The sequence below is a fragment of the Pieris brassicae genome, chromosome 1, assembly GCF_905147105.1.
Source record: "Pieris brassicae chromosome 1, ilPieBrab1.1, whole genome shotgun sequence".
Classification (NCBI taxonomy): domain Eukaryota; kingdom Metazoa; phylum Arthropoda; class Insecta; order Lepidoptera; family Pieridae; genus Pieris; species Pieris brassicae.
This window is the reverse complement of record NC_059665.1, coordinates 11012760-11032424: the sequence shown is the minus strand read 5'-3', so window position 1 is coordinate 11032424 and position 19665 is coordinate 11012760. Positions and strand designations below refer to the sequence as shown.

Sequence of the window (19665 nt, the reverse complement as noted above, 5' to 3'; positions counted from 1 at the left end):
TCACACAACTCACGAGGGGACTCTTATTTACTTATTTAACACAGCCAATGCATGGCCAAATTCTAACTAAAAATAACATAAAACTAAAATAAAGTACAATTAACTACTAGCATCCACAAATATACAATGTCAATACATAATTATGTAGGAATAAATAAATAACAATAATAGCAAATCATTAATTTACACAGCATTCTTAAACAACTCGGCGAAAGGTCTCCATGGAGTTTAATCTGTTAATTTAGACGATGAGCATAAACGTGAAACAGACATTTATTCTATAAAGAAAATCACAACAACACATACGACCAGCTGCAGCACTGGCCACAGATAAATGTTTTCATCGAAACTTCTTTCTTTGTACGAGGTCAGCCTTATTTTTAATGATGAAACCGTTATTCATGACAATAGCCTGTGACAATCACCTGTCGCTAGTCACCACCATAGGGAGTCCCTCTTGTGGGTAACTAGATAACAATTATTCATGGTACATGTTTAAAAAAATTTTTTTAGAAAAGGTAAGACACGTATAATATATTCAATATGTGTGTGTGCGCATGTAATTGGGAGCGTGCTCTGTGTTAGCGTTATTGGCACCTCATACCACTCCTTTTGGGTGAGGTGGTATACCGGATCAACTCTTAAGGACGTCTGATTTATCTGGTTGATATTAAAAAGTTAGTTATCAGCTAAGCAGACTAAGTCTAATAACATATTCTTGATATATAGTCCATCTCATTGCTAGTCACGATTTGAAGATTTATCAATTGCGCTGGAATTAAAAGTGCGACTTCCAGACGTCGTGCAAATGACAGCTGTGCACCAATAGATGTTTCTTTGTGCGAATGTAACACTGACATACGGTGGATGCAAATATTAGGAAACCGGCATGTATCAGACCTAAAAATCGACGATATGTGTGCCGTCAACGCACTCGCGAGTCCTGTGGCATTGAGTGTCCATGGGCCAATAATAAATGCCAACAAGTGGCCGACTGCACAAGTCGGATAAAAGCGGCCTATATCTTTCTTTTACCTTCTCAAGTCAGTAACTGACTCAAACATTACATCACTAAAATATTTCATAATGCTCTCTTAAAAAGATTGTAAAATATATGTTTGATGCCCCAACGTGACTTCCATCAACCTACACTCTTATACATAAAAATTAAATTAAATATATTCGTCTCATTCTATTGAATCATATATTTACTGTGATGAAAAGAGACTGTTGAGTACATCACTTAAAATGGTGCAATACATATTTTATATGAACAAGGAAAATAGTTTAAAATTTCAAGGGCGTCGCCCGAGGCAACCAGAAGTTTTTTGGTTGAGTAACTTTAATATCTGTAAAAATTCTACACTAAGTTGTAGCTTTTGTGATGTTCAATTCGACCGTGACTATAATCAGACGACAACTGTGTAGCGACCTAGATTTCATGCGTGTTTAAGGTACTAAAACGCGCAATAAATTCATAATTTTAATCATATCTACATACATACCGAATTTTTACAGGTACATAAAACTTTAATCACGACAGGTGACAAAATTGATCTAACGCTAGGGAGTCGTGTGGGTGTCTAGTTTACAAATATTCCGTAGTACATGGTACATGTTTAAAATATTTTTTTAAAGTCGTCTTAGTGTTACATATAATCAAATAAATAGGTCTAAGCAGTGTTATCTTAAAAATATACCTTACAAACTATTGTTATTGATAAACAGACGTTTAAACTAAATCATAACAATACACTCCACAGCCAAATATTCGCGAAACCGCTATAGGACACAGAGCTATGTTGAGAAATGAGGCTCACTTCTCTCTGCTCTGCAGCTCAGCTACCTATTGGGTCATCTTCTGAGTCCAAAGAGTGCTATGAATCCCAATGTTAAAAACGTATTGCATTTTGAAATTTCAAGCTTGGTTTCGACTTAGAATTTTACCCGCATTACAGACCGCCCCAAGGTCCGTTTTCGTATTTTATCGCAATACTAGTGTATTTAAAAAACCCTAGGCAATGTCGACGTATATTTTGTCTCGTTACGCTACGATAACACTACATAATAATATACTGTCACCTGAGAAACTTTGTAGACATCTAACTAGCAATTTGGATAGATAAATATCACAATTTATAACTTTCATTAATTAATGTCTAGGTGACGGAGATCGGAATTTCTTACTAGTTTTCTGATATTATCCAAAAGACGTACATGCTATGACAGATTTAAGGACGATAAATACCGTTACATAATTTAGCTTACATCGCGTTGGATTTCGATCGGGTAAAAGCAATACATAAAAATAAGACATTTTTTATCGGTAACAGTATCTACGGTTTATAAAATAATAAACAAAATAGAACTCCTGAGATGTGTATAATTAGCAAAATGTATACGAATTGTACATAGGACGGTTTCCGACAAAAAACTAAAACTAGTACGTTTTTGTTGAAAACGGTAAAACACCATTATCTCTTTAGTAAAACCAAAGCATTTTCATTTCTTATAAGAACTGATACCTATTTAATTTTATTGGACAATGTTTTTGACTAATAACGGAAATTATTAATTAAAGAAAGTCTTTTTTATGGTTATTTACATTTAAAGATAAATTGCTAAAATTTTATTATAAATTATGATTATTTTAATTTAATGCTAAAATCAAGATATGTAATTATGAATAACTAATTGGTACATGTAGAGCTAAATCTATATTGGTATAACGGAAGTTTGATGGGTCCATTTGCCTTATGCATTTTCATAATCACCACATGGATACCTGTTGCCTTCGCTACCTTAGAAACTAATATTAATTATAAATTAAGTATACCATATATTTACCTTTTATCTAGCTGCTACTACCCACATATCCAATAAAATTCCAAGTAGCAAAATTAACTAAACTTAACAAAAGAAAAACAAACTTTTTAAGTCCCGTAACACAATCACTGAAGATACAACTTGCGAACAAAATGTAAAAACTAAATGTATGTTTATTATTTTGTTATGGCACAAAAGGTAGCACAATAAAAACAACTTAAATTACAATATTAAAAATTGTCACGATCGAAATAACGATTCGCGCCATTAACACGCTCAATAACCACGACAGTTAAAAACTGACTGAACCGCTTGATCTGTGGAAATCTCGGCTGTCAGCTGAGGCTTGAGCAGCAAGCTATAGCCAATCACAGATTGCGAATGTATAGCGCTAGTTCTTACCTGGGAATTAAGAATTCAAAAGCCTGAAACATAGTAATCATGTTCTAATCTTATCCGTTTAATTAAATGAATAAAAAATAAAGGACAATGTGCTACTCCTGTTCCAGTATTTTTAGGAACCATAAATATAAAAAAAATTTAAAAATATTATAAATGTAACTGACATTGATAATATTTTTCAATTAGCTTTAACTTATTTTAAGTGTCAATTTGGAGTTTCCTTGCAGCTTCCATATTAAATAGTCTATTCCCCTAATTAGATATGATTGATCAGCGGAAGAACATGCAGTCGGCTTTGTAAAATCACAGATCATAATTTCCTAACTTGACACTGGTAAAGTTAGGTTGATATGGGCGCGAAATGTGTAAACTGTACGCTAGATGGCGTTTAATACATTAGCTCCTTGAAAATCCAAGTTAATCAAAAATATTTTATCTTAGTGATATTTTTGATGAAATTCAATATTAATCAAATAAAATTTAAATATTTGCATAATTATATTTGAAATATTAAGTGTTCACCGTCATCTCTTGAATTATTACTCAATAATTATTTAAGATCAGCGACATCTAACGTACAATAATTGCACTAGAAGCGCACCTACAATTTCACGAACGGAGTATTTTACTGTATTCACTATACAGTAAAATACTCCGCATGAATTTTGTTACCTATGTTTCGATTGGCGCGTGTCCATTGAATTTGGTTGTTTATATAGTACTTATATCTGTGTACCAGGCCACGAAATCTTTAAAATAGTAACCATAAAAAATAACATTGAGTCAAAGCATATGCTATTTATATGATGTCATATGACTGAACGGATCAAGAAAGCGTGGGGAAAATACAGGTCCCTAAAATATATTTAAATCGAACGATTCACGATTCAACTTAAATGTTTTCCAAGGCGTACGAATAAAAGACGCTGCTATTGAAAAATAAGTGCCTAATGTGATCGATGCTGTTGATTTGGTATGTAGGCTAAAGTGGAGGTGGACCAGTTACGTCGCAATCAGTAAACAATTCATTGACATAGGACTGGACAAGAGCGTGAGGACGGCCGCGGCGGATTTGGTCCGACGACCTGGTGTAGCTGGAGAAGTACATGGCGTGTTTATACTCAAAAACTAGATTTTAGAATATGTATCGTATTTATATAATTGTTTAAAAATTATAGGAAATAAAAGGCTTTGTTATTGTTTGGTAACTGGTAACTTTGCCTCAGGATCGGTTCATAATGAATAATCCTGGTGCAGTATTGTACACGGCCGCAAGCCGAGTGAACTCTTGTCTTGTGTATTCTTGCTGTAATCACTCGTTTTTGAGGTTGATATAAATGGATTTCAGAAGGTTAAAACTATGTATTGTGTAACAACTTAGGGATTATTTCAGTGGTAGAAAAATGTTATTGTTATGTGTCCACGTCCTTTTAATTTCATTTTAAAGTCTGTATATTTCGGGCTATTGTTTCTTGTAAGTTGTGTGTGTTAGGTATAGCGATATCTATTATATGTGCTATTTCATTAAGTGTATATCTGGTCTATTGTAATATAATGTATCGTCTGGCTCTTCAAAGTACAATTATTGCGTATTACTTCAAAATATTAGCTATATTTATCAACCTAGCAACAAAATTAGCAACCTAACCATGCCAGTGTGGGTTTGTATTGATTTAATATGCCTTCTAGTTTCAGAATGGTTGCATTTCCGACATCTGTCCCGAGCATTTGGTATTTTCATTGAGTTGTCTGTAGTTCCGCGTCTGTATTGTCAGATTTTGTATTGCGATCATGAGTTCCGTTTCCGGGAACGGTTTGCCATGTCTAAGCCACTAGTTTAACGAAATGTTTTATAAGTAAAGATCGTGATTATGTCTGCCGTGTAAGCAATGCCCAGTCATTATTTTTACAGTATATGTCAATTTGTAAAATATTATGTTGTTTTTCCCTATTACTAAATAATAATAATTAAAATATGGTACAAAAATGTTATGGTGGTACAATCTAATGTTTGCATATTCTGCCTCACAATTTGTCTTAAAAAAGTAGAATTTTACATTACATTATCAATTATTGAATCCTAGTCAAATCTTATATTCTTTTATTACTTTATTATTCAAATATATTATGACGTTATTAATTAATATAATCGCAAATAATCATTAATAGAAAAAAGTAAGATTTATTCTATTTTTTGTATCTGTGAAGGCTACGAATCGGTTTCGTGTTGGGATTTGTGGCATAAAAAAACAAAATTTGATTTAGAAAAGTATTTATTTATTTTACTTGGAATTACTTAACTTATAAGAACTTAATATAACTTCTAATAAGACTAGTTTATTACAATAATGGACGCACTACATAAATAATACAATTAAAATATACAGCTACAATACAATTTCTGAATTCCTTCTACATACAAATATAATACACATGACAGGTAACTAAAATCTTATTTGTACAGAGCCACAAACTTTCCTTGGCCGTTGGCTGATGTTGGTACTACTGCCGCCATTTTGAAATGTCAGACTGACACTGTCAGCTTTCAAATACAACTGTCTACGACGTCTAATAAAAATCCAACTTAAATGTATTTATTTTTATTCCTTGCATTATTCATTACAATGGGAAAGTTTAAATTATCGAACGGTTCTGATTGCTAGGTATCTTAAAAGATATCATATTAATAGTACAGCTAACAAAACCTATCAACTGATAGGTTAATAGTTTCTCAGTTTTTGTCACACTTATTTAAGCCTAGAACTGTATTTTCTAAATACTAGTATATATTGTTTTATTTAGACATTTCAATCCATTGTTGCATGACTTCAAAATATTCCCCTTATAATGGTTAATTTTTTATTTACTGGCAATACTAGTATCCATGACAGCGACGCTCGTACCGGCCTAGAAAAGTATGTGGCACTGTAAGTAATTATTATTTACCACAAGATCAAATGTCCCTTAGATTGCGACAATTGTCAAAGGTCGCATTTTGAAATCTGTATGTTTTTTTTTTTAATTTTTTTAAACTTTAAAAGCTTTGTTAGAAATCGTAAAGTTTGTTGCCATAGTTACGAATCAATCTTAGGTTTAGAAACGAGACTTGTATGTCAAAATCCAAAAGGTTTTTGATATACGCAAGTGACACTAGCCATAAATCTAGTTTCTGAATATCCTTAGGGTTGTACCAGACGGTATTTTTGAGTTGTGAGACCCTTATAATTTCATACAAAAGTCTCTGTGTTATGTAACTACTTTAATAAAGACGTTAAAAAAACCAGGTCATGATATAATCAGTCCGTAGTGAATAATAACAAGGCACAAATATTTTGATTGGTCCCAAAACATATATAATATATTAAAATATTGTACTTAATATTATGGCTTTTACAAAATGGTCAAAATCTCAAAATTAAAAAGGAGTCGTTTTCTGCCCATAGGTGGCGCGCTATTTTCAATACCATTAAGTGAAGACGAGATTTACGCGGGAACAATGGCGTAATGTCGCACACAGAAAACGACTCCTTGTCATACAGGAATTCATTTTAGAATACGTCCGTAAAATGTATAATTGGTAAGTTTTTTTAATTTTTGCTTTAATGCTAACCCGTTGACTATCCGGGTATTTTAAATAACTAATTGTCTGGGGGCGAATTAAGATTTTTTTAATTAATATTCTAATTTTATTCTATTATAGTCTATGAATAAATTCAAAAAAGGTTTTAGGATTTATCTTCTATATAAAGTTTACTTGTCTATGGGCTAGACACAAATCACTTTTCCAACCCCGGACTCGAACGCTACAAAAATTTGTATGAGAACAACTGCTCACGCTTTGTCACGTGACCATTTTCATAAAACTTCGTTATGGGGTTTTTAGCGACAAGTGATTTTGTTTTGTCTCAAGGCCCTTCAGCTCGTATTCGTATCCCATCACAATCTCGTCATATTGTCAAACTGTAACGAATGGTTTAACTCGATACTAGGATTTATGTTTGATGTTAGAATACGGCCAAGTTTTGACAAATACAGGTTTTAATTAGATAATACAGACAAGATTAAAAATTTATTGCATATGTATAAAATAGTTCAATAGATTGTTGGTTATGGTCTGTTCCATAGACTAATTCTCAAGTCTAAGCGCGAACTAACTCTCCCATCTGTCAAAATCGCAGTTAGGAGACTTAGTTTGCACGGAGACGCATCTCTTAACAGGCTTAATTCGTAAAACCAGCTGAAAATCCCAATTCGCGCCCAGATCTTAAATTTGGCGTGTCCTAATCTGGCTCTTGGTGGGAGCAATGGGGGACCGGGGAGGGGGAAGTCTTGAAGGCGCGGGGAAAGAGGGAGGAGTAGGAAGGGGGAGGCTCGTACTCTGGGGGTGATGGAAGGGGGTTGGAGAACATTTGGGAAGACGCGGTCATAGCCACTGAAGGGGAGAGATCAACGCACGAAGGCGGAATGTTTAGCGGCGTGTCTGAAGGCTTGGAACGCTTGCAACAGCATTCTGCAAGAGTAATTACACTTAAGTCTGAGTGGGTACTAAAAATGGCGGATAGAAATTCCTTATCTGAATTTCCAGAAAACTTTAATTTAGACGACACAGGCTAGCTCAGAAAAATGATCACAAAGAAACAGAATAAAGGTACATCTGTGGATCCTTCATTTTTTCTTGGATATATCTACATGCTGACATAATAGCGTCTTTGCTGAGTCTCACGTAGAATATTATTTAATATCCAAGTATAGGCATGAGGGCATCTCAAAGGATATCTTTTCACTTTATAATTATATTATTTTGTCCCTGTGGAAGTATTTTGTTACTTACCCCAAGCGAGACAGAACATGAGTATCACGGCACATCCGATCATTCCCACGACGATGTAAGACCAGGGCCCATACGGACGGAGGGAATTCGCGAATTCAATAAATGCGTTTGATTTGGTTTCGCTTTCGCCTATTTTCACTGAAAATATTTACATATTATCACTTATTTGTTTGTATGATATATATTGAGCAGTGTTGGCCTAGTGGCTTTAGCGTGCGACTCTCATCTCTGAGGTCGTAGGTTCGATCCATGGTCGTGCACCAATGGCCTTTCTTTTTATGTGCGCATTAAACATTCGCTATACACTGGAATCATTTTAATTCTACTACTTTAGCTAAACTATAGTTAAACTTTTACAGAATTATAGAATTATGGTAAAGTACATAAAAGTGCATTTTTTAACTAGAGAGAAATTTGATTTATTAATTTCTTTTAATAATAGCCTTCTGAATCCAAAACGTCGTCAATTGTTCAGGAATAGAACCCAGAGAATTCATCACACATTAACAGATAAATTTAACACATACTTATAACCGAGGGCTTCGTCATGCCATCAGGCTGTTCCAGGCCCAAAAACTCCTGGTTCCTAGCCGCTATCCTCCTCAGTACTTCCAGAAGTGGGGAGTCCCGGCGGTGTGAGCAGGCATTCGTGTCTTCATCTTCGCCTCCCGGGCAATGCCTCACACCATCGCATACAAGGTACGACGATATGCAAAGACTTGTCAAGCCGCAAGTGAACTGAGTATCGTTATTGCAAACAGCACCTGGAAATTAGTCATTTGTTTTTAAAGATTTTTATTTGAAATTAATCTGTAATTTATAAATATGCATAATTGCATAACAATTAATCAATTGATAACAAAGACACACGGAATAAAAACTGTATAAGAACTTAGAAAATAATCAGTATTACTTATGTCTAAAATTATTAATTATTAGATCCTTACATATGAAATTGGCGTTTTGTATGGGAGGAACAAAAAGTCGAATATTTTTAAATATAATATATTTAATTAATCAAAGTATGAACCATTGCTTTCTATGCACTTTTGCCATCTCATAGGTAGTTCATTGATCCCTTTACTAAAAAAACCAGTCGGACGGGAATCAATAAAATCTGTGAAGGCGATTTGGACTGCCCCATCAGAGTTAAATTTTTTCCCTTGCAAGAAGGTGTCCAAATTTCGAAAAAAAAGGTAATCTGTTGGAGCAAGGTCCGGGGAGTACGGAGGACGTCTTAGACAGCTGCTTGAAGCTCTTCTAATTTGGTAGCCGTCTGTTGTGCAGTGTGTGGTCTAGCGTTGTCGTGAAGTAGCAGTGGCGTGGAGCGATTGACCAGCCTAGGTGGTTTAGCCGCTAGCTTTTCCATCATGGTTTGCAATTGCTGACAATAGACATCAGCTGTAATAGTCTGGCCAGATTTGAGAAAACTGCAATGAACAATACCGGCACTAGTCCACCAAACGCAACAAGTACAAGTAACTTTTTTGGGGTTAATTTTCGCTTGGGGCAGGATTTGGTTGGCTGGCAAGGATCCAACCATTGCGCTGAGCGCTTCCGATTATCGTAAAGAATCCATTTTTCATCACAGGTAATGATTCGGCTTAAAATAGCTTCATTATTGTGCCGGTTCAGTAATGTAACGCAGCAGTCGACGCGCATTTGCCGGTTTGCTTCAGTCAATTCGTGAGGTACCCACCTTTCAAGCTTTTTAATCTTCCCAATTAGCTTCAAGTTAATTAAAACAGTTTTATCACTAACACCGCAGCCTGCAGCTAACCCGGACGTGGTTTGCGATGGATCCGCTTCCACAATAGCCTTCAATACTTCATTATCAACTTGGGTCTCAGGCCGTCCACGGGGCTTATTCTGCAGGTCGAAATTTCCAGAACGAAAACGTTGGAACCAAAAACGAACTGTGTTTTCTTTTGCAACATGACCGCCATACACATCATTCACCCTTCGATTCGTTTCCGCAGCACTAGTGCCACGGCGGAACTCGTACTCGTAAATAATGCGATACTTTAGGTTTTCCATTTTGTAAAATGAGTGACGCAAACAGAAAAAAACAGAAGAAAAAAACAAATGAATGAAGGTCATCGAAGCACAAATACATGAGTAAATAGCTGTACAAATTTGAAATTGAAATTCCTAACCAAAGAGGAGGTAGTTGAGGTCAAAGTGGCCAGTACGACAAAACGCCAATTTCATATGTAAGGACCTAATATTAAGACTCGAGGTAATCGTTACAATAACCACTGGTAAATGGGTTTACTACCTACTATACAAGGATACGTAGAAACAAAATACTTCGATAATATTAAAATCTATAAGCAAAATTGAATACCTTTAAAAAATGGGTATATTAGAAACCTACCACTGTTAACAGCAGTGACCACCAGCCGTAATTTCTCCGTGTGGTGATAGGGAGTGGTAGGAGGGTTCCACACTATTTTGAGCTTTGGTGGTAGAAGTTTGGTACCCGCCCGCGATGCTACTGCTGCGGCATTACCACCACAGAGCGATAACTTCCATATTGGCTTTTCTTCTATATACTGGAATATTATCAAAAGTTAGTATGAATTATGTGGTCACACATGTGGTATTGCCGAAGTATCACCATTTTCGATTCAGACAGTAGGCCTACCGTAAGTTAAGGCGTATGATGTATACGAAAATCTATTAATTTCGCATTGGCTATTTGAGGTGGACGGGTCGAAGACACACCTAGGAACGTAACTAGATGACCACTATCAGATATCAAAGTGTTACATAAAAACCGAGTCCAAGGAGACGTAATGTTTAAGTATCTTATAATAAATTACATTGTTTACAATCTGTCGCGGAAATATCTGGAAGGTTGGTCAATTCCCCGCGTTAACACCAATTAACCTTCGTTCGTGAAACTCAATTAATAAACACTTGCTTTCATAATATACATAGCTATGTGAAAGAAACCATAAATCTATATGTAATTATACGATAATAAAATACGAAGAATGTATTTAGCTGGTAAATCGCATATTATAAATAATATTTCTCTTGCAAGGACCCAATAAAATGGTCAATCCTCTCATTACGGGTCAATATTTCACATGGTCAAAGACCGATGTCAGAAACTACAGATGACTTAGCAATGGCTACGTCAGTCATATGCCTGGCAGGTGGAATGCCTAGTGCCTGAGGGCCTTTCATTTCACGCTATCATTTTTAGGGTACTGTACGCCAGTGTTTAATGTATTATTTTTTTATATATAACTGGACAGACAATTGGCCACAATCCCACCTGATGATAAGTGAGATGTGGCCTATTGGAGGGCACGCTTGTCCAGGAGATGCTTGTTTAACTGCCCCTTAATTGGACTTTAATGTTTAAGAGTGGTGACGCAGATCTTAACCCTGAGGTCGTGAACTTGGGTATCAACGTTTTGTTTCGAAATGCGCAGTTTCTACATGATAACTGAATCTAGTAAAAAACTCAACAATATTAGGCACAGAATGCCCTTGGAAGTTCTTGCTGGTTTAGCTACTTACAATTATAAGTTTGCAAGCGTCAGTGGCATTGGTGGAGGTGACTGTCTGGTCGCTTGACGTCCGCTGCGCGTGGGCGCTCCTCTGGCTCCACTTGCGGCCTAACGCCTCTGGTGGCATGTCCAGACCACGCTCCCATTCTGCTAAGGACTCCTGCAAGAAAGAGTCATATAAGGAATCACATTCGAATTTTGTACCGAAACTGGTTACATTGTTATCAATTCATATTGACACGTGTGGAAAATCCAGAAGAATGGTTGTGCTCACGCGACGTGATCTAAACTTGACAAATCGTAGGGCAATTGTTCATGTTGTAATTATCTATTATTAGGTACCTTATACTTGCTTTTCGTGAATTCTACTATTCTAGCCTAAAAATAGTTTCTGGAGGGAGGAAATTTGTTATTATCTACCTAAAGGATTGTCGAATAGTGTAACCACTGTCTAGGCTGAAGGCAACAGTCGCTTGTATTTATCCTTGGCGTTCGGAATAATTTTGTTATTTATTTATTTATAAGTTATCTTACAGCTGTGTATATTATTAAACAAAATATACGAAACAGAAAACATAAGTCAATTAAGTACATTTAAAGATAGAATAAAAAGAAAACTGAAACTAACAATCTATAACTTAATATTTTACAGAAAATTTTAATGTAATTCTGGGACGTAATTGTAGTCGTAAAATGTAGGTGTCTCTAGTAGTCTTTGTAAATAGTAACGATATAATTTCTGTTACATTTCTAGGGGATTCTGATAACCACCATGTTTGTTTAAGATATTCTATAAAGGCTAGGCTATCGTATAAAACAGTTATTTATTGTTATTCAATTAATCATTGCCATATGTGACTAATACGTTTCCATATAAACTAAAACCACCTCTATCACACTAAAGAAGGCTAAATACGTGAATACCATTGAATTCTAGAGATACCAGAGGTTTCTAAAGACTTATTAATCTCAGATGCACTTTAACCCATAATCATTTTGTGTCAGACTCAGAAATGGTAATTAGCGCTATGTCCGTCTCCTATACGTCAAGAATGTATTGGGTTTTGACATACGGAAGTCATGGTCATAGCATGCAGTCATTGACGGTTACTAGGATACAAGACAAGAGGAGGAGGTCGTATCCATCTTTATGAAAGCCAAAAACGTATTGTAAATGTAACTATTTATTCAAATATAATAAATCAATCTATATTTATTATAATTTAAACAATTTGAGGCTTTATTGATTCATTTATATTTATTTCTCTGGAAGTATGTCAAAGAAAGATTTGCATAAGCTGGAGAATTATCACTAAATAAAATCAAAATCCTCGTTAAACGTAAATTAATAAAGCTTTTCATACATTTGAAATGATCCTAACCCTCGGGTTTGATTTGCTCAGTTCAAACAATTTGTATGTGTCGAAACAGAGTGGCGAAAAGTTTCATGCCAGTTCTTCTTACCCGCTCTAAGCCCTTGACTTGCAAACTGGTAGTAAATGTACATTTACAATTAATTTAACTTCTTTTTGACGTTCATAAGTGTACTTGTTTACCTAAACGAATAAAGTTATTTTGAGTTTGAGAAGGTCTATACCCAGAATGGGTATACTTAAAGGCCCAACTAAATACTGTACTTTATATGGTAATTATGTGTGATTGTGTTGTGAAACGACGAACATCGAGATGATACTGGTGAAATTTCATCTGCCTCGACGTCCGATGATGAAACTCAACTACAGGTATAATTCGAACCATTTCTGAACTCTCTCGTGGTATATCAGTAGAAGATGCACAGATCCTCTACGCAACGCCAAGGGATCAAAGGAGGTGGGGAGCTCCCGTCCAGAGGTGAAAAAAAAACTTGTATTCGTATTTTAACAGTTGTTTATAAATCTTTGCCGTAACATTTTAAGTTAAAACTGCATTGAAAATTTGTGCAATGTCTGATGTTGCAATTTATGCATTGTTCTGGTTTTGTAATTGTTTAATATTAAATATCATGTCGCAAATAAATTGTAATAAGCAAAATGTGAGAGTCTATTGCAAAAATGAATGATTCTAATATATAACGCAAGGACTTGCAAATTACATTAATAACTATGTATAAGAAATCATTATATTTTTATGGAACAGACGGCAATCGAGCAGACTTCAAATAAAGTGATAACTACCCCCCATATACCTATGTTATATATATATATATATATATATATACCCTGTTATATATATATATAACACCTGCACTGCCTGGGGCTAACAGCTGTGTTGCCGATCGAGGAGTAATACGTTATTTTCATAAAGGGCTCTAAGTCGTATCGATTTGGAATAAGATCTACTGGCAGCTAGTTCTATAACGAGGTGGTGCGCGGCAGAAAGTGTCGTACAAAGCGCTGTGCTGGTGTTTCCCAGTGTTTCATTTTTGTTTTCACAACATTTTATTTCTGGTAATGGAACCTCGTATCTCGGGAGATATTTTTCAGAATAACTAAGCTATGATCGTCTACCTCATCTTCAGCCATCATGGTGAAACACTTATTGGTTGTTTACTGTTTGTTTATTTATAATGCTTTAAAAATAATAATTTAAAAAAAAACACATTGTTTCTCCTAACTCATTAAATAAAACTTATAACTATAAACGCGTATTGATTTAATTTTTTTTTTATATACTGGCGTACTTTACTTTATATTATATATAAATTACACGACCCCCAGGCTATTCTTAAATAATTCAAATTAAAGGTGTTGTGGACAACATGCGGAAACGCAGACAATACCCGGCACTACCGGAAATTAGGAAGTAGATCTAGACAGACTGATCACGATACTCACATTACGATAATGTAGGTAAATTAACTACAAGGTAACTAATTATTAAAGAAAGTATTTTTATAAAGAACCGGAATTCAAATTAAAAGACTTTTCATCGTTCCGAAACGTTACAAACTGTGTTGGACAGTTTGAAGATAATGTTTCTTCTAGTTTGAATGATATACACATTCTATATAATTTTAGTTTATATATGTTATGATTTTTACGATATTTAAATAATATATATTTTACATATACAATTATACACTGTATGGAAACAATACATCATTAATAAGGACTGACACTGTGGTCTTTCGGTAGCTTTCTGACCCTCGAGTGCAAGCTGCTATAGATAAAAAATATCTTGTGATGTAAAGAACAGTGTTGGCCTAGTGACTTCAGCGTGCGACTCTAAATCCTAAGGTCGTAGGTTCGATCCCCGGCTGTGCACCATTGGATTTTCTTTTTATGTGCACATTTAACATGAGCTCGAACGGTGAAGGAAAATATCGTGAGGAAATCGGCTTTCCTTAGATCCAAAAAGTTGACGGCGTGCGTCAGGCACAGAAGGCTACTACTACCTACTTGCCTATTCGATTCACAAATGATCAACAGATACAGAAATCTGAGGCCCAGACCCAGGGCTATTTCAAAATAACATCAACACTTTTATTTTAAAATTTTAACTCAAATGACCTAACGTCAGCCCAGTTTCTGTTTGTAGACATATGTTTTGTATTTACTTAGCAACATAACAAATAAACTGTACGTTCATTGTTTCATTCATAACTCATTAAATACTATTTCACAAGACACAAACATTCAAGCCACACAAAGAAATGTTAAAATTGTGTTTTACGTGCATCCTAAACAACTGATAAGAAAGAAGTTCGCATATTTAGCTTTTAATTATAAAATGTGTTGTTTCAGTATAACAATGCATTATGTGAAAGATTTGGGACGCTTTTAAGTAAAAAATATCTGTGTCAGGGTTCCCAGCTCTTCCATTCAAATTAATAAATACCGTAACAATTGTATTTAACTGTTTACAACACATGTGAGTGCATGAGTGAGTGTGTGGGTGAATGTGAGTGAGCGAGTGTAATGTGTAACTGCAAATAAGGTCTCAGAAACATCTCCAGAGTGTGTTCTATATTGTAAAGACAATATTATCAACTTGATTGACTTGACAACATGAAGTGACGTTACTCTTAATAATACGTCGAGTTAGGATTATTATCGCGCAATTAATTACAAAGCTAATTATTAAAGTAAATACACAAAAATATTATTTTATTTTGGAAATCTTTAACAGGATATTCAGAAATAAATTTTCGGGATTACTATTAGAAGCAAGGCCGTCCTAACAATTTTAATAAATCAACAATTAGTAATTATTTAAGGCTTTATGAAACTCAACAAACGATTCGTTTTCGTCATTGGTTATGTGTGATAACAAATTCGTCACGCGGACGCAGCTGTGATATTGTGAAAGCATATAATTTGTAAAGGCGAGAATTTTCTCTTGTTGAATATTAACTCGGCTAAATCAACGACGAACTAAGATACCCAGGTAGATGAAGGTGATGCTCTTCCGATCTAAAAGAGGATCTTCGACCAGCCAAACACTGACAGACCCAAATGCCTTATTCAAATCGAGAAGTTGTAGTTGCCTTCAGGTGATTGCAACCGTATTGGTGGCGCTACAACCCGTTTTTCATAAAAAATCAATCAATCCAAATGTATCTGTCTCTTTCCATCACATCGAGAACACAATTTGACAGAAGGTATTTAAGATACGTGGGGTTAAAGTGCCCCCAGAGCTAGTGCGTCGCTCAACTAATAAGTATCGCAATACAGCGAGAAAATGCTGCCAGCGTTAAAGGTACACAGGGACCAAATTTAAAATAACGAAATAGATTTTTTATATAATATTAATAGCTTTAAGGTTTCTTGAAGAGAAGCCGTACTTTTGGTTCAAATCTGCAATTTACATTTAATCCACTTGACACATAAACGCTGTTTAAAATAGGTGAAACCTCACAAATACAAGATATTTTTTAAGTTAAAATAGTATATAATAAAATAGATACAGGCTTACTCCTCCGACCTCCAGTGGCGCTACAACATAACATTTCTGTATGTTTTGTTACGTAAGAAACACGTGACACACGCCATCTGTTATGTCAAAGTCAAAAGTCAAATCTTCTATTTCAATTAGGTCAAAAATATTTAAAAAAAATTACTCTTGTTGCAATTTCCAAGAGTTGCATATGGAGAAGAATGACCAAAAATATCTTTACGATATTTTGTATACATTGATTGATAATTATATGTGAATATACTAAACCACTACTATACTAAATTAGGTGAATGGTGTTATAAAAAAAAAGTAGCAGATGACTGAATTGTTATGTTGATATAGGGTGCTCAGATACTACAAATATTGCCATAGATTTTACATTATTCTTTATAAAGAAATAAATAATTAACATACAGTCAATCAGTGTGTGAGTTACGTCACTGTGGATTTCTTTTTAAGAAAAATAAAAGAAAATATTAACTGATATGACTAGCAACCAGTTGATATATCTAGTTCGATAATATAATATGCTTGTCTACAAAGTGTATTTAATAAAAGTAAAATTTTCTTTCGTTTAGTTCTAAAATATCACAAGGTTTTGTTGTAACATTTTACACACTACCCCATAAAAGATAGTAATTTGGTTAATTTAAAAGATGGTTGAGCAAATTGTACTTTATTACTGGTATTATTTTCGTCACGATATCTTCCTTTACTTCATTATACGTAGAAAAGTTCATGGATGATGTTTGTTTCGAAATACCGGTTTCTCTCCTTTGGATATTAATTAACACATTGGACAGTGGACGTCACAAGGTGTCGTCCTTGTCTGGGTTAGTCACCTTTGCAAATAGCTCACTCGCATGACAGATGAGTGGTGCATGAGGTATAGAAACTACTCGTAATAGTAATAATTGTAAGGAAACATTTAAGAAATTTCAAATACTTGACCACGTATACCCCGGCACACTTGAATACTATAAAGTACCAATACGATTTCTATGAAATGGATTTTTGTTAAATTCTTTTATGACACGATATTATGCCTGGAATTATCATACTCGAAAGACATATATAACACAAATACAAGTCAAATATTACATTTAAAAATGTTGTTTAATAATGCCTATATTAATACATATACAATTTGAAAACAAGGGGACGTGACTTCAAGTGATATGTCCCCGAAGTGAGGCAGAGGGAATCCAGCGTAGAAAGCCAGGCTGATCGGTCCTGGGCAGCTCTCTTAATTTCGTTCATCATTCCAGATTCCCTTGCCTCTGCAACGGTTGCCAGGTCTCTTTTGAGCGACCACATTTCCTATTGCCTTGAGGATTCCGGTCGAAGGCTTGCTTGGCAATATGACTTGGAGGGACCATAGCGTATGGGTGGGCCGTTTTCACTTTCGGGTGTTTATAGACCAATTGAAATCTCATTCCATAGATAGATAAGAGGTTATTTCGAGCCAGAATATTCCAATGAAACACCAGCAGTATTTGTTGCAACATTATCAGATAGCTGAGATAAGAGGTTTTGTAAGACAATGCGAATGTTGCTATGTGTGAATTCATATTGGCAATCGAAGTGGAACAAATGCAATACGACTTAAATTTAAAGGTACGTAAAATATTAAAGTAAGTCCAAAGTAACTAAATGTCTTACAAAACTCCAAAAAATATTAGTTCTAAATGGGTATATAGGTGAATAGTATATGAGACAGTTACAGTACCAACCTTAAACCGTTCTTTTGGGAGTCAGTAAAAATACCTTAGCTTCAGTTAAGAGTTTTATAGGTATTCAAACATACCAGTGGCCCTACTGTATCCATTGCCCGTTTAACAATTTTAGCCTCCTGTCTGCAACCATGGTTTTTGACTCACAACCACGACTCCAAGGTACGAACAAGAGCTGCTCAAGGCACTAGGCCCAGACTACTCAATACGCTGTTACACCATTTTAATTATGTAACAGGAAGCAAACGGGCAAGAAGCTCATCTGATGCCCATGCACATTCACATTGCCAGAAGGCTCACGAGTGCGTTGTTGGCCTTTTAAGAATTGGTGCGAGTGAAGGACACGACGACGAATTGGTTCGCAAATAACTTTAATTTGTTTCATCACATTAAACCCAAACAATTTTTCCTTTGATTGTGTTTTTAATAAATGTTGTATTATATATGTGTGCATACTTTTAGTAGCTATATTGACACAATTTGAAAATAACGTCACATCCTTCATAATTCGATTTGAGGTAATTTGAAGAGTCATTAAGTTTTTGCAACGCTTCAAACCGGTCAAGTTTCTCCGAGTTAAAAATAACTAGCGGACAGGCCAGCTAACTGACGGATTCAGATAAGAGTTATAAGAACTGTATGGTTTATTATAAAATAGCTTTAAACTATAAATACAAATATTTTACTCAAATATTTTGGGTTTGAAAAATGATTCGTATACTTAATAAAATAAATATAATTAAGAGGATATATTTGTAACGAAACTCTTTTTCACCATTAATTCATTATTCTTGAATAAGATTTAAAAAATCCTCTAGCTCATTTCTGTATGTGTTTCATGATTTTGACACAGTAGCCTGACACACATTTTTAAATGCAAGTCATGTCGATCTTAATTTTTTTCTTCATCACACAAGCGAGTGATAATTGTGCATATGTTAGGAGTGAGCAAACAAGTCTACGGGACGCCCCAAACGAGCTGCCTATGGACACCCATTTAAAAGGCCGGCCTTTAAGAGAGGAGTATGCTTGAATATCGTATCGCCTAGGGAAGACCACAGCCACTTATAGCCCCCATCAACACCCGTGAATCAACCTCAGGTTATGGAGACGCACGTTTTCTATTATTTCCAAAATATTCAAATATCTAGCAGATGCTATAACCTGCCAAGAATTACGGCATCAAGATTCATTTTCCTAATATGCGTGTTAGAATACTATCCAAACAATGAAAAATAGATTTTCCTTCTGATAAATATTTTATAACAGTTACCTAATTGTTGCGTTGAGGAAATTCACTTCAAAATCAGCTAAGCCTGCACGTGCACTTAATCAATTGGTCGTTTAATGAGTCGTTAACTATCGACCGTGGATAAGTTTAGCGAAGGATGTTAACTGTTAAAGGTCGGTGATAAACATCAATCTCAAAGCTACATTGAACAATTGTCAATCG

General features: G+C 35.0%; 2 protein-coding genes across 3 annotated transcripts in view; both read right to left on the bottom strand.

Annotated features, from left to right (window-relative positions):
* The window catches only part of LOC123712159, an 89073-nt gene extending 85965 nt beyond the window's left edge, over positions 1-3108 (bottom strand). For both annotated transcript variants that reach the window (XM_045665140.1, XM_045665149.1), the window contains exon 1: positions 2848-3108. The gene's annotated coding sequence lies outside the window, so the exon portion shown is untranslated. The remainder of the gene's footprint in view (positions 1-2847) is intronic.
* Positions 3109-6190: 3082 nt separating this feature from the next.
* LOC123708891 overlaps positions 6191-19665 on the bottom strand; it is a 52160-nt gene continuing 38685 nt past the window's right edge. The window contains exons 3-7 of the mRNA XM_045659891.1: positions 11594-11743; positions 10437-10614; positions 8587-8823; positions 8060-8197; positions 6191-7738 (exon numbers count right to left, since the gene is read on the bottom strand). Of these exons, the coding sequence (XP_045515847.1) occupies positions 7509-7738; positions 8060-8197; positions 8587-8823; positions 10437-10614; positions 11594-11743 (933 nt within the window). The 3' untranslated portion in view covers positions 6191-7508. The remainder of the gene's footprint in view (positions 7739-8059; positions 8198-8586; positions 8824-10436; positions 10615-11593; positions 11744-19665) is intronic.